We start from the raw sequence: 14730 nt of genomic DNA on the forward strand, positions 1-14730 counted from the left end.
TAGCAGGTCCAGGCTCTGCTGTAGGCCATGTGCTGTAGGTGTTTACTGCCAGGGCCCAGGTCTGACAGTACTGCTCTAGCAGGTCCAGGCTCTGCTGTAGGCCATGTGCTGTGGGTGACATCAGACACAGGTCTTCTGCCAAGAGCAGACGTTTAACCTCTGAATTGTGGACACAAGGGGCTGAGGATTTTTCTATAATTGTGGCCAGTTCGTTGATATAAATATTGAAGAGTGCAGGGATCAGATGTAATTTTTTTAATTTTATTTTTTATTTAGTTCACCTTTATTTAACCAGGTAGGGAAGTTGAGAACAAGTTCTCATTTACAACTGCGACCTGGCCAAGATAAAGCAAAGCAGTTCGACACATACAACAACACAGAGTTACACATGGAGTAAAACAAACATACAGTCAATAACACAGTAGAAAAATAAGTCTGTATACGATGTGAGCAAATGAGGTGAGAAGGGAGGTAAAGGCAAAAAAGGCCATGGTGGCGAAGTAAATACAATATAGCAAGTAAAACACTGGAATGGTAGATTTGCAGTGGAAGAATGTGCAAAGTAGAGAGAAATAATGGGGTGCAAAGGAGCTAAATAAATAAATACAGTAGGGGAAGAGGTAGTTGTTTGGGCTAAATTACAGATGGGCTATGTACAGGTGCAGTAATCTGTGAGCTGCTCTGACAGTTGGTGCTTTAAGCTAGTGAGGGAGATGTTTCCAGTTTCAGAGATTTTTGCAGTTCGTTCCAGTCATTGGCAGCAGAGAACTGGAAGGAGAGGCGGCCAAAGTAGGAATTGGCTTTGGGGGTGACTAGAGAGATATACCTGCTGGAGCGCGTGCTACGGGTGGGTGATGCTATGGTGACCAGCGAGCTGAGATAAGGGGGGACTTTACCTAGCAGGTATATGTCACTGCAAACTTAAAGGTCCTCAATGTCGCCATTGCCGTGATTCTAAGCAATGTTGTGCTGCTATTTTTACTGAATTGGCCAAAGCTTTTAATATGGTAGACCATTCCATTCTTGTGAGCCGGCTAAGGAGTATTGGTGTCTCTGAGGGGTGTCTCTAAAAGGCCAGCATCCCGTAGTCGCCTCTTCACTGTTTACGTTTTGTGGGTACTATTTAATGAAGCTGTAAGTTGAGGACTTGTGAGGGGTCTGTTTCTCAAACTAGATACTCTAGTGTACTTGTCCTCTTGCTCAGTTGTGCACTGGGGCCTCCCACTCCTCTTTCTATTCTGGTTAGAGACAGTTTGTGCTGTTCTGTGAAGGGAGCAGTACACAGCGCTGTATGAGATCTTAAGTTTCTTGGCAATTTCTCGCATGGAGTAGCCTTCATTTCTCAGAACAAGAATAGACTGATGAGTTTCAGAAGAAAGGCTTTGTTTCTTTTGTGCACCATTATACATATATATGTGTGACCAAACTCTTGACAGCTGGGTTTGAACAATAATAGAGACAAAACCCCTAACCACCCGCAAGAAAGGAAGTCTATAGCTTCAACCGCTCTCTTTGGGTTGGTAGGAACTGAAATTCACTAACATCAGGAGGCTCCCAAACAGCGACGCACGTCCCACGTACAGTCCCATTATGTCAGCCAGTTGTTTTTATCCAACATGACATGAATATGTTGCAACATTACTTTTCATAGAACACGTTCATACAAGCTGAGCGCTCTGTATGTTAATCTCCATAATGTTTACCCAACCCCACGACTGCTTTACTGATGGCTGAACATTTTAGCTTGCTACATTTGCAGCCTGACCCAAATACTTATCCAGGCAGCCAGCTAACCTAACCAGCCAGCCAACTCAGCTAGCTAGCCACGTGCCAGCCAGCTAACCTAACCAGCCAGCCACCTCAGCTAGCTAGCCACGTGCCAGCCAGCTAACCTAACCAGCCAGCCAACTCAGCTAGCTAGCCATGTGCCAGCCAGCTAACCTAACCAGCCAGCCAACTCAGCTAGCTAGCCACGTGCCAGCCAGCTGCCCATTAGTCATATAACCAGAATGCTAACCGCCAAGTTAACAAATCCACCAGGCCCCTCGTACCAATTAACTACATTATGTCCATGAATAACAAATAAACATGGATGACGTTAGCTAGTTAGCTTAGCATTAGTTGTGTCCATCTTACTAGTTAAGTTGGGTCTTCATGCGAATGGGTATCCAAGGAAGGAGGGGGGGCGTAGTTGTTTGTTTCTTCCGTCTGAAGTGGGGAGAATCTGGAGGAATGGGGGGCGATGACTGGGCTCTTTGTGGATTTCCTCCTCAGTATGGTTTCATTGCTGTAGTCTGGGTAGAATGCCAGATTGGATCTCCCATGTCTCGGTGGATTCTCCAGGGCTCTGGTTCAGGATATCCACTTGGTCCTCATATCTTAACAGGCAGAATATGAGGGTACGGGGCGCCCAGGGTTTTTATTGCCACTGTAGATTCGGTGTGCCTGTTGATTTCAATCTTCCTCCCTTGTAGCAACAGTATCCATTTTGGTAGATTCTCCTGAAGAAAACCTTTTGGGTCAGAACCCTCTGTCGTTTCTTCCAGGCCCACCAGACGTATGCTCAGTCTCCTCTCTCTGTCTTCAAGCGACATAATTTTCTCCCGCAGTTGTTTCACTGCATCTCGGCAGGTGGCTATGACGTCTGTAGAAGTCCTACTGCTAACCTGCATCTCATCACAGCACTGCTCCAGAGACTTGCATTTGACAGATTGACTGGCTATGTCATTTGAGAGTTTTAAGATAGACGTGTTGGAGGCTTCCACCATATCTTTAATTAATGTAATTTCCCCCAGAAAGCAGTTCCTCCAGGGATTCCTTAACTGCTTGTTTGCCCATTACCTGCATCAAAGTTTGTTGTTGATTCAGAGCCTTCAATGCGGCACAGTGTATCCTCGCTGGTCTTAGTTGGCTCGGTGTCTTTCTTTGTTTTGGACACTTTTAGGCCTCTCTGTGCCTTATTTGAGTGTCCTCATCACGTAGGTCCATGATATTAAGCATTTTGAATGTTCAGAGGCCCAGTTGTCAGGAATTTATGACGGATTTTGGACTTTTGTTACAGTACTCAGAGCTACACGTGCATCTCTGCCAAAAGGCCACCAGATGTCCCCAATATCATTTATTTATTTATCCCAGCCCAGTCCCCGCAGGAGGCCTTTTGCCTTTTGGTAGGCCGTCATTGTAAATAATAATTTGTTCTTAACTGACTTGCCTAGTTAAATAAAGGTAAAAATAAAATCGCTGCCAAATGTGCTTCAACAAAGTTCTGAGTAAAGGGTCTGAATACTTATGTAAATGTGATATTTAATTATATTACTGTAATAAATTCCCCAAAATGTCTAAACTCAATATATTGTTGATTTTTTTACTGCTAGATTGATTATTTACTGTGAGTGGATGTGGGGTCCAGAAAGTCATCTACGTTTTGGTTACTGGTTGTTTTCTTGTATTCTTCTGTTTTGGACCTGTATGAATTGGTGTTGTTGTACAGCTGACTGGGCTGTGGTGTTGTACAGCTGACTGGGCTGTGAATGTCTGATGTTGTACAGCTGACTGGGCTGTGATGTTGTACAGCTGACTGGGCTGTGAATGTCTGATGTTGTACAGCTGACTGGGCTGTGATGTTGTACAGCTGACTGGGCTGTGATGTTGTACAGCTGACTGGGCTGTGATGTTGTACAGCTGACTGGGCTGTGATGTTGTACAGCTGACTGGGCTGTGAATGTCTGATGTTGTACAGCTGACTGGGCTGTGATGTTGTACAGCTGACTGGGCTGTGGATGTCTGATGTTGTACAGCTGACTGGGCTGTGGATGTCTGATGTTGTACAGCTGACTGGGCTGTGGATGTCTGATGTGGGCTGTACAGCTGACTGGGCTGTGGATGTCTGATGTTGTACAGCTGACTGGGCTGTGATGTTGTACAGCTGACTGGGCTGTGGATGTCTGATGTTGTACAGCTGACTGGGCTGTGGATGTCTGATGTTGTACAGCTGACTGGGCTGTGATGTTGTACAGCTGATTGGGCTGTGATGTTGTACAGCTGACTGGGCTGTGGATGTCTGATGTTGTACAGCTGACTGGGCTGTGGATGTCTGATGTTGTACAGCTGACTGGGCTGTGGATGTCTGATGTTGTACAGCTGACTGGGTTGTACAGCTGACTGGGCTGTGGATGTTGTGTTGTACAGCTGACTGGGCTGTGGATGTGGGCTGATGTTGTACAGCTGACTGGGCTGTGGATGTCTGATGTTGTACAGCTGACTGGGCTGTGAGGCTGTGGATGTCTGATGTTGTACAGCTGACTGGGCTGTGATGTTGTACATCTGACTGGGCTGTGGATGTCTGATGTTGTACAGCTGACTGGGCTGGATGTGTACAGCTGACTGGGCTGTGGATGTCTGATGTTGTACAGCTGACTGGGCTGTGATGTTGTACAGCTGACTGGGCTGTGGATGTCTGATGTTGTACAGCTGACTGGGCTGTGGATGTTGTACAGCTGACTGGGCTGTGGATGTCTGATGTTGTACAGCTGACTGGGCTGTGGATGTCTGTATGTGACTGGGCTGTGGATGATGTTGTACAGCTGACTGGGCTGTGGATGTCTGATGTTGTACAGCTGACTAGGCTGTGGATGTCTGATGTTGTACAGCTGACTGGGCTGTGATGTTGTACAGCTGACTGGGCTGTGGATGTCTGATGTTGTACAGTTGACTGTGGATGTGATGTTGTACAGCTGACTGGGCTGTGGATGTCTGATGTTGTACAGCTGACTGGGCTGTGATGTTGTACAGCTGACTGGGCTGTGGGCTGTGATGTTGTACAGCTGACTGGGCTGTGGATGTCTGATGTTGTACAGCTGACTGGGCTGCGGATGTCTGATGTTGTACAGCTGACTGGGCTGTGGATGTCTGATGTTGTACAGCTGACTGGGCTGTGGATGTCTGATGTTGTACAGCTGACTGGGCTGTGATGTTGTACAGCTGACTGGGCTGTGGGCTGTGATGTTGTACAGCTGACTGGGCTGTGGATGTCTGATGTTGTACAGCTGACTGGGCTGTGGATGTCTGATGTTGTACAGCTGACTGGGCTGGGCTGGATGTCTGTTGTACGGATGTGGGCTGATGTTGTACAGCTGACTGGGCTGTGGATGTCTGATGTTGTACAGCTGACTGGGCTGTGGATGTCTGATGTTGTACAGCTGACTGGGCTGTGATGTTGTACAGCTGACTGGGCTGTGATGTTGTACAGCTGACTGGGCTGTGGGCTGTGATGTTGTACAGCTGACTGGGCTGTGGATGTCTGATGTTGTACAGCTGACTGGGCTGTGGATGTCTGATGTTGTACAGCTGACTGGGCTGTGGATGTCTGATGTTGTACAGCTGACTGGGCTGTGATGTTGTACAGCTGACTGGGCTGTGGATGTCTGATGTTGTACAGCTGACTGGGCTGTGGATGTGTGTGATGTTGTTGTACAGCTGACTGGGCTGTGGTTGTATGACTGGGCTGATGTTGTACAGCTGACTGGGCTGTGGATGTCTGATGTTGTACAGCTGACTGGGCTGTGATGTTGTACAGCTGACTGGGCTGTGGATGTCTGATGTTGTACAGCTGACTGGGCTGTGTTGTACAGCTGATTGATGTTGTACAGCTGACTGGGCTGTGGATGTCTGATGTTGTACAGCTGACTGGGCTGTGGATGTCTGATGTTGTACAGCTGACTGGGCTGTGGGCTGTGATGTTGATGTTGTACAGCTGACTGGGCTGTGTACAGTTGACTGGGTTGATGTTGTACAGCTGACTGGGCTGTGGATGTTGTACAGCTGACTGGGCTGTGATGTTGTATGTGGGCTGATGTTGTACAGCTGACTGGGCTGTGGATGTCTGATGTTGTACAGCTGACTGGGCTGTGGAGGCTGTGGGCTGTGGATGTCTGATGTTGTACAGCTGACTGGGCTGTGATGTTGTACATCTGACTGGGCTGTGGATGTCTGATGTTGTACAGCTGACTGGGTTGTACAGCTGACTGGGCTGTGGATGTCTGATGTTGTACAGCTGACTGGGCTGTGATGTTGTACAGCTGACTGGGCTGTGAATGTCTGATGTTGTACAGCTGACTGGGCTGTGATGTTGTACAGCTGACTGGGCTGTGATGTTGTACAGCTGACTGGGCTGTGGGCTGTGATGTTGTACAACTGACTGGGCTGTGGATGTCTGATGTTGTACAGCTGACTGGGCTGTGGATGTCTGATGTTGGGCTGTGGATGTCTACAGCTGACTGGGCTGACTGGGCTGTGATGTTGTACAGCTGACTGGGCTGTGGATGTCTGATGTTGTACAGCTGACTGGGCTGTGATGTTGTGTTGTACAGCTGACTGGGCTGTGGATGTTGTACAGCTGACTGGGCTGTGATGTTGTACAGCTGACTGGGCTGTGGATGTCTGATGTTGTACAGCTGACTGGGCTGTGATGTTGTACAGCTGACTGGGCTGTGGATGATGTTGTACAGCTGACTGGGCTGTGATGTTGTACAGCTGACTGGGCTGTGGATGTCTGATGTTGTACAGCTGACTGGGCTGTGGATGTCTGATGTTGTACAGCTGACTGGGTTGTGGATGTCTGATGTTGTACAGCTGACTGGGCTGTGATGTTGTACAGCTGACTGGGCTGTGGATGTCTGATGTTGTACAGCTGACTGGGCTGTGATGTTGTACAGCTGACTGGGCTGTGGATGTCTGATGTTGTACAGCTGACTTGGCTGTGATGTTGTACAGCTGACTGGGCTGTGATGTTGTACAGCTGACTGGGCTGTGATGTTGTACAGCTGACTGGGCTGTGGATGTCTGATGTTGTACAGCTGACTGGGCTGTGGATGTCTGGTGTTGTACAGCTGACTGGGCTGTGATGTTGTACAGCTGACTGGGCTGTGGATGTGTGGTTGTTGCCATGTTTGTTATTTTGAGGAACAATGTAATTTGGCTGTGATCAGACAGAGGTGTTAGTGGTATTTCACCCAATAGATATTGAAGTTTATCAAAGTTGGATATTTTTCTCCAATTCTTTGTGGATCTGTGTAATCTGAGGGAAATATGTGTCTCTAATATGGTCATACATTGGGAAGGAGGTTAGGAAGTGCAGCTCAGTTTCCACCTCATTTTGTGGGCAGTGAGCACATAGCCTGCCTTCTCTTGAGAGCCAGGTCTGCCTACGGCGGTCTTTCTCAGTAGCAAGGCTATTCTCACTGAGTCTGTACATAGTCAAGGTCCTTATGTTTGGGTCAGTCACAGTGGTCAGGTATTCTACCACTGTGTACTCTCAGTTTAGGGACAAATAGCATTCTAGTTTGCTCAGCTTTTTGTTAATTACATGACACATTGGAAATAATTATCTTTTGTTTTCTCGTGATTTGGTTGGGTCTAATTGTGTTGCTGTCCTGGGGCTCTGTGGGGTCTGTTTGTGTTTGTGAACGGAGCCCCAGGACCAGCTTGCTTCGGTACTCTTATCCAGGTTCATCTCTCTGTAGGTGATGGCTTTGTTATGGAAGTTTTGGGAATCACTTCCTTTTAGGTGGTTGTAGAATTGAATGGCTATTTTCTGGATTTTAATAATTAGCGGGTATCGGCCTTATTCTGCTCTTCATTCTCACACTGAGAATATTTTTGCTGCCCTCTGCATGCAGACTCTCAATTTGGTGTTTGTCCCATTTTGTGAATTTTTGGTTGGTGAGCGGACCCCAGACCTCACAACCATAAAGGGCAATGGGTTCTATAACCGATTCGTATTTTTAGCCAAATTCTAATTGCTATGTCGAATTTGATGTTCCTTTTGATGGCATAGAAGGCCCTTCTTGCCTTGTCCCAGATCGTTAGCTGCTTTGTGGAAATGACCTGTGGCGCTGATGTTTAGGCCGAGGTATGTATAGTTGTTTGTGTGCTCTAGAGCGCTGACGTTTAGGCCGAGGTATGTATAGTTGTTTGTGTGCTCTAGAGCGCTGATGTTTAGGCCGAGGTATGTATAGTTGTTTGTGTGCTCCAGGGCAACAGTGTCTAGATGGAATTTGTATTTGTTGTCCTGGCAACTTGACCATGTTTCAAACACCATTATTTTTGTCTTACTGAGATTTACTGTCAGGGCCCAGGTCTGGCAGAATCTGTGCATAAGATCTAGGTGCTGCTGTAGGCCCTCCTTGGTTGGTGACAGAAGTACCAGATCATCAGCAAACAGTAGACATTTGACTTCAGATTATAGTAGGGTGAGGCTGGGTGCTGCAGACTGTTGTAGTGCTTGCGCCAATTCGTTGTAATACATGTTGAAGAGGGTGGGGCTTAAGCTGCATCCTGTCTCACCTCACGGCCCTGTGGAAAGAAATGTGTGTTTTTTGACACTAATTTTATAATGTATGTTTTCCCCATCAAATCAAATGTATTTATATAGCCCTTATATCAGCTGATATCTCAAAGTGCTGTACAGAAACCCAGCCTAAGACCCCAAACAGCAAGCAATGCAGGTGTAGAAGCACGGTGGCTAGGAAAAACTCCCTAGGAAGGCCCAACTCTAAAGCGTTGAAAACAGCAGGTCTGGGACAGGTAGCACGTCCGGTGAATAGGTCAGGATTCCATAGCCGCAGGCAGAACAGTTGAAACTGGAGCAGCAGCATGGTCAGGTGGACTGGGGACAGCAAGGAGTCATCATGCCAGGTAGTCCTAGGAGAGAGAGAGACAGAGAGAGAGACAGAGAGAGAGACAGACAGAGAGACAGAGAGAGAGACAGAGAGAGAGAGACAGAGACAGAGACGATGAGTGATATTATATATTGTTTAGGTTTTCTAATGCCAAGTTTAGACCTAGTGTAAACGTTTTGTCCAGGAAGTTGTATAAAAGGGAATGAGTTTGTTGCCTAATTGTTTTTTGGTATCTTTTCAACCTACTTTCCTTCCATCTATAGCATTTCTTAATATTATTCAGTTCCTTTGGCTTTGATGCCTCATGATTTGAGTATTGCTCTGTTCAAGTAGACTGTGATTTTGCTGTGGTCTGATAGGGGTGTCAGTGGGCTGACTGTGAACGCTCTGAGAGACTCTGGGTTGAGGTCAGTGATAAAGTAGTCTACAGTACTACTGCCAAGAGATGAGCTATAGGTGTACCTACCATAGGAGTCTCTTCGAAGTCTACCATTGACTATGTACATACCCAGCGTGTGACAGAGCTGCAGGAGTTGTGCCCTGTTTTTGTTGGTTATGTTGTGGTAGATTGTCTAGGGGGGCAGATGGGGGAGGGAATGCTGTCATATCTCTCTCTCTCCAGAGTACCTGACTATTGGTCTGTTCTCGCTCTCTCTGTCTCCAGAGTACCTGACTATTGGTCTGTTCTCGCTCTCTCTCTCTGTCTCCAGAGTACCTGACTATTGTTCTGTTCTCGCTCTCTCTCTCTGTCTCCAGAGTACCTGACTATTGGTCTGTTCTCGCTCTCTCTCTCTCTCTCAGAGTACCTGACTATTGGTCTGTTCTCGCTCTCTCTCTCTCTCTCCAGAGTACCTGACTATTGGTCTGTTCTCGCTCTCTCTGTCTCCAGAGTACCTGACTATTGGTCTGTTCTCGCTCTCTCTCTCTCTCTCCAGAGTACCTGACTATTGTTCTGTTCTCGCTCTCTCTGTCTCTCAGAGTACCTGACTATTGGTCTGTTCTCGCTCTCTCTCTCTCTCTCCAGAGTACCTGACTATTGTTCTGTTCTCGCTCTCTCTCTCTCTCTCCAGAGTACCTGACTATTGGTCTGTTCTCGCTCTCTCTCTCTCTCTCTCTCCAGAGTACCTGACTATTGGTCTGTTCTCGCGCTCTCTCTCTCTCTCAGAGTACCTGACTATTGGTCTGTTCTCGCTCTCTCTCTCTCTCAGAGTACCTGACTATTGGTCTGTTCTCGCTCTCTCTCTCTCTCCAGAGTACCTGACTATTGGTCTGTTCTCTCTCTCTCTCTCTCAGAGTACCTGACTATTGGTCTGTTCTCTCTCTCTCTCTCTCCAGAGTACCTGACTATTGGTCTGTTCTCGCTCTCTCTCTCTCTCCAGAGTACCTGACTATTGGTCTGTTCTCGCTCTCTCTCTGTCTCCAGAGTACCTGACTATTGGTCTGTTCTCGCTCTCTCTCTGTCTCCAGAGTACCTGACTATTGGTCTGTTCTCGCTCTCTCTCTCTCCAGAGTACCTGACTATTGGTCTGTTCTCGCTCTCTCTCTCTCAGAGTACCTGACTATTGGTCTGTTCTCGCTCTCTCTCTCTCTCCAGAGTACCTGACTATTGGTCTGTTCTCGCGCTCTCTCTCTCTCCAGAGTACCTGACTATTGGTCTGTTCTCGCTCTCTCTCTCTCTCTCCAGAGTACCTGACTATTGGTCTGTTCTCGCTCTCTCTCTCTCTCTCTCTCCAGAGTACCTGACTATTGATCTGTTCTCGCTCTCTCTCTCTCAGAGTACCTGACTATTGGTCTGTTCTCGCTCTCTCTCTCTGTCTCCAGAGTACCTGACTATTGGTCTGTTCTCGCTCTCTCTCTCTCTCTCCAGAGTACCTGACTATTGGTCTGTTCTCTCTCTCTCTCCAGAGTACCTGACCATCGGGCTGTGCTCAGTGAGTCGTCCTAAAGGCAGCTATCTGATCTCCACCTTGTCCTCCATCTTCTCCCGCTCCTCCCCAGCAGAGCTAAACTCCATGTTGGTGGTGGTACTGCTGACAGACTTCGATGCCCAATGGAGAGCGACCACGCTGGGGGAGATTACAGCTAACTTCCCCTCCCAGCTGAAGGCAAACCAGCTCCTGGTGGTACATGCCCCCAAGCAGTACTACCCACCAATAACAGGTACACACGCAGTACTAACACTAATACAACTACACACACAGTACTACCCACTAATACAGGTACACACACAGTACTACCCACTAATACAGGTACACACACAGTACTACCCACTAATACAGGTACACACACAGTACTACCCACTAATACAGGTACACACTCAGTACTACCCACTAATACAAGTACACACACAGTACTACCCACTAATACAGATACACACAGTACTACCCACTAATACAGATACACACAGTACTACCCACTAATACAGGTACACACAGTACTACCCACTAATACAGGTACACACACAGTACTACCCACTAATACAGATACACACAGTACTACCCACTAATACAGATACACACAGTACTACCCACTAATACAGGTACACACAGTACTACCCACCAGAAGTGGGACCAAGTCGTTGTTTTACAAGTCACAAGTAAGTCTCAAGTCAAGTCTCAAGTCCTACATTTTGAGTTATAAGTTATAATATGCTCTTCACCAAATGTAATACCATTTAATATTTTTAATGAGTAATAGTTAGTATATTACATTTACGCAAATCATGAATGCTTTAAAAATATATATTTGTATTATTTTCCATGGAAATACATGGGTAGCCATGAGAAAGAATACACCCCGTCTGTTGTAACAAGTCTAGCGTCAGACCACTCTGCACTGCCACGCCCAACAACTTTTCCCAGATGGCACAATTTGATTGGCTGCTGTCCGATTCAAATTGTAATCTGTTAAATGAAGAGTTGATGCACTGTACACATTTTTTTAATAGTATGACTTTTAATATTTGGGCTTGGGGAGGGATGGGGAGGCTTGGGGAGGGATGGGGAGGCTTGGGGAGGCTTGGGGAGGGATGGGGAGGGATGGGGAGGGATGGGGAGGGTTGGGGAGGGATGGGGAGGCTTGGGGAGGGTTGGGGAGGGATGGGGAGGGTTGGGGAGGCTTGGGGAGGGATGGGGAGGGTTGGGGAGGCTTGGGGAGGGTATCAAGTCAGTTCGAGTCAAAAGGTTCAAGTCAAGTCAAGAGTCATTGGTGTTAATGTCAAAGTCAAGTGGCAAGTCATCATATTTGTGACTCGAGTCCAAGTCATGTGACTTGAGTCCACACTTCTGCTACCCACTAATACAGGTACACCATATAAACACACACACCTATATACACACACCTTATAAACACACACACACCTATATACACACACCTTATAAACACACACACACCTATATACACACACCTTATAAACACACACACACCTATATACACACACCTTATAAACACACACACACCTATATACACACACCTTATAAACACACTCAGATTGTAACACCGCTTATATGCTCTTGTTGGTCGGTCGGTCAGTTGGTTGGTTGGTCGGTTGGTTGGTCAGATGGTCGGTTGGTCAGTTGGTTGGTTGGTCAGATGGTTGGTCAGATGGTTAACTAGTTGTTTCTATATTCTAGGCCTGAAAAGGAACTTTAACGACAAGGCTGACCGCGTGACGTTCCGCTCCAAACAGAACGTTGACTATAGCTTCCTGGTTCAGTTCTGCACTGGGCGGAGCCTGCACTACCTGCAGCTGGAGGACGACGTCTCCTGCTCGCATCACTTCCTGTCCGCCATCAGAGGGCATGTCCAGCAAATGGAAGTGCCCTGGGCCACGTTAGAGTTCTCAGCGCTGGGCTACATTGGGAAGCTGTACCACTCAGAACACCTCCCCCTCCTCTCACGCTTCCTCTTCCTGTTCTACCAGGAAATGCCCTGCGACTTCCTGTTCAGTCACTTCCGGGTGCTTTTGACGCAGAGCGAGGTGATCCGCTTCACACCCTCACTGTTTCAACACACAGGCTCATACTCGTCCTTCCTGGGGACCTTCAACAAGCTGAAGGATGACGACTACGAGGATCTCTACACCAACCCTGCTGCTGACGTCTATAGTGACATACCAGGTAGAAACACACACACCGTGCAGTGTGAAAAGGCCTCATAAGGACCCTGTGGTGACTCTGGTCTGGCTATATAAAGAGCATTTGATTTTTATTGATATCTAACCTGCATCTCTATCTGTATCTCTCTCTAGTCTATAAGGAGCATGTGGCGGCCATGGCCTGGTCTCCTGGTACTGGAACCTTCTTCTGGGGGCGGAGTCCCTCTTCAGGGAACCACCTAACCGTCACCTTCAAACATCCTGTTGTGGTTACCTCCATTACCGTGGTGACTGGTTCAGCAGAGGGTCGTGATCGGTTGGCATCTGCGACCGTAGAACTGGGTCTCCACCCGGTAACCGAGAAGACTGGGTCGGGGACAACATGCCAAGAGTTCTATAACGTGGGGGATCTGCAGGGAGGCAGGATGGACATGACGGACGTACACAAGAAGAGATTTGGCCACGCGTCTTCCTGTCTGAAGATAAGAGTCACAGCCAAACAGAATGACTGGGTTATCATCAAGAAGATCAGGATTACAACAAAGGAGGAATAAACACTCTGAAAACACACACACACTCACTGAACAGACACACACACACACACACACACACTCACTGAACAGACACACACACACACTCACTGAACAGACACACACACACACACACTCACTGAACAGACACACACACACACACACACACACACACACACACACACACACACACACACACACACACTCACTGAACAGACACACACACACACTCACTGAACAGACACACACACACACACACACACTCTCACTGAACAGACACACACACACACACACACACACTGAACAGACACACACACACACACACACACACTCTCACTGAACAGACACACACACACACACACACACACACACACACACACACACACACACACACACACACACACACACACTCACTCACTGAACAGACACACACACACACACACACACACACTCTCACTGAACAGACACACACACACTCTCACTGAACAGACACACACACACACACACACACACACACACACACACACACACACACACACACACACACACACACACACACACACACACACTCTCACTGAACAGACACACACACACACACTCTCACTGAACAGACACACACACACACACACACACTCACTGAACAGACACACACACACACACTCTCTCACTGAACAGACACACACACACACACACACTCTCTCACTAAACAGACACACACACACACCCACAGACACACACAAACACACACACACACACTCTCACTAAACAGATACACACACTCACTAAACAGACACACACACACACTCTCACTAAACAGACACACACACTCACTAAACAGACACACACACACACACACACACACACTAAACAGACACTAAACAGACACACACACACACACACACACTCACTGAACACACACACACTGAATGTAGCTGAGGTGATTTGGTCTGATCCTGTTGTAATGACTCTAGCCCCGTCTGTTGTAAAAGGTCTAGCGTCAGACCGGGGTTCAGATCCCGCCAGTTACACACGCACACACGCACACACACACACACACACACACACACACTGAACAGACACACACACTCTCACTGAACACACACACACACACACACACACACTCTGAACACACACACAATTCTTGTCTCTGATTTTCAAGCAAATTTAAATCAGGACTGAGACTAGACCACTCAATAAGTGGTCAGATGACACTGATGCTACGCTACAGGACTGAGACTAGACCACTCAATAAGTGGTCAGATGGCACTGATGCTACGCTACAGGACTGAGACTAGACCACTCAATAAGTGGTCAGATGACGCTGATGCTACGCTACAGGACTGAGACTAGACCACTCAATAAGTGGTCAGATGACACTGATGCTACGCTACAGGACTGAGACTAGACCACTCAATAAGTGGTCAGA

At 47.4% G+C, this 14730-nt stretch overlaps 1 protein-coding gene across 1 annotated transcript in view; it reads left to right on the plus strand.

Annotated features, from left to right (window-relative positions):
* Positions 1 to 13418, plus strand: part of LOC112221479 (alpha-1,3-mannosyl-glycoprotein 4-beta-N-acetylglucosaminyltransferase C) — a 41565-nt gene extending 28147 nt beyond the window's left edge. The window contains exons 4-6 of the mRNA XM_042304338.1: positions 10584 to 10838; positions 12311 to 12796; positions 12928 to 13418. Of these exons, the coding sequence (XP_042160272.1) occupies positions 10584 to 10838; positions 12311 to 12796; positions 12928 to 13328 (1142 nt within the window). The 3' untranslated portion in view covers positions 13329 to 13418. The remainder of the gene's footprint in view (positions 1 to 10583; positions 10839 to 12310; positions 12797 to 12927) is intronic.
* The last annotated feature ends 1312 nt before the right edge of the window (positions 13419 to 14730 follow it).

The sequence above is a fragment of the Oncorhynchus tshawytscha genome, linkage group LG22 (genome assembly GCF_018296145.1).
Source record: "Oncorhynchus tshawytscha isolate Ot180627B linkage group LG22, Otsh_v2.0, whole genome shotgun sequence".
NCBI classification, from domain to species: Eukaryota; Metazoa; Chordata; class Actinopteri; order Salmoniformes; family Salmonidae; genus Oncorhynchus; species Oncorhynchus tshawytscha.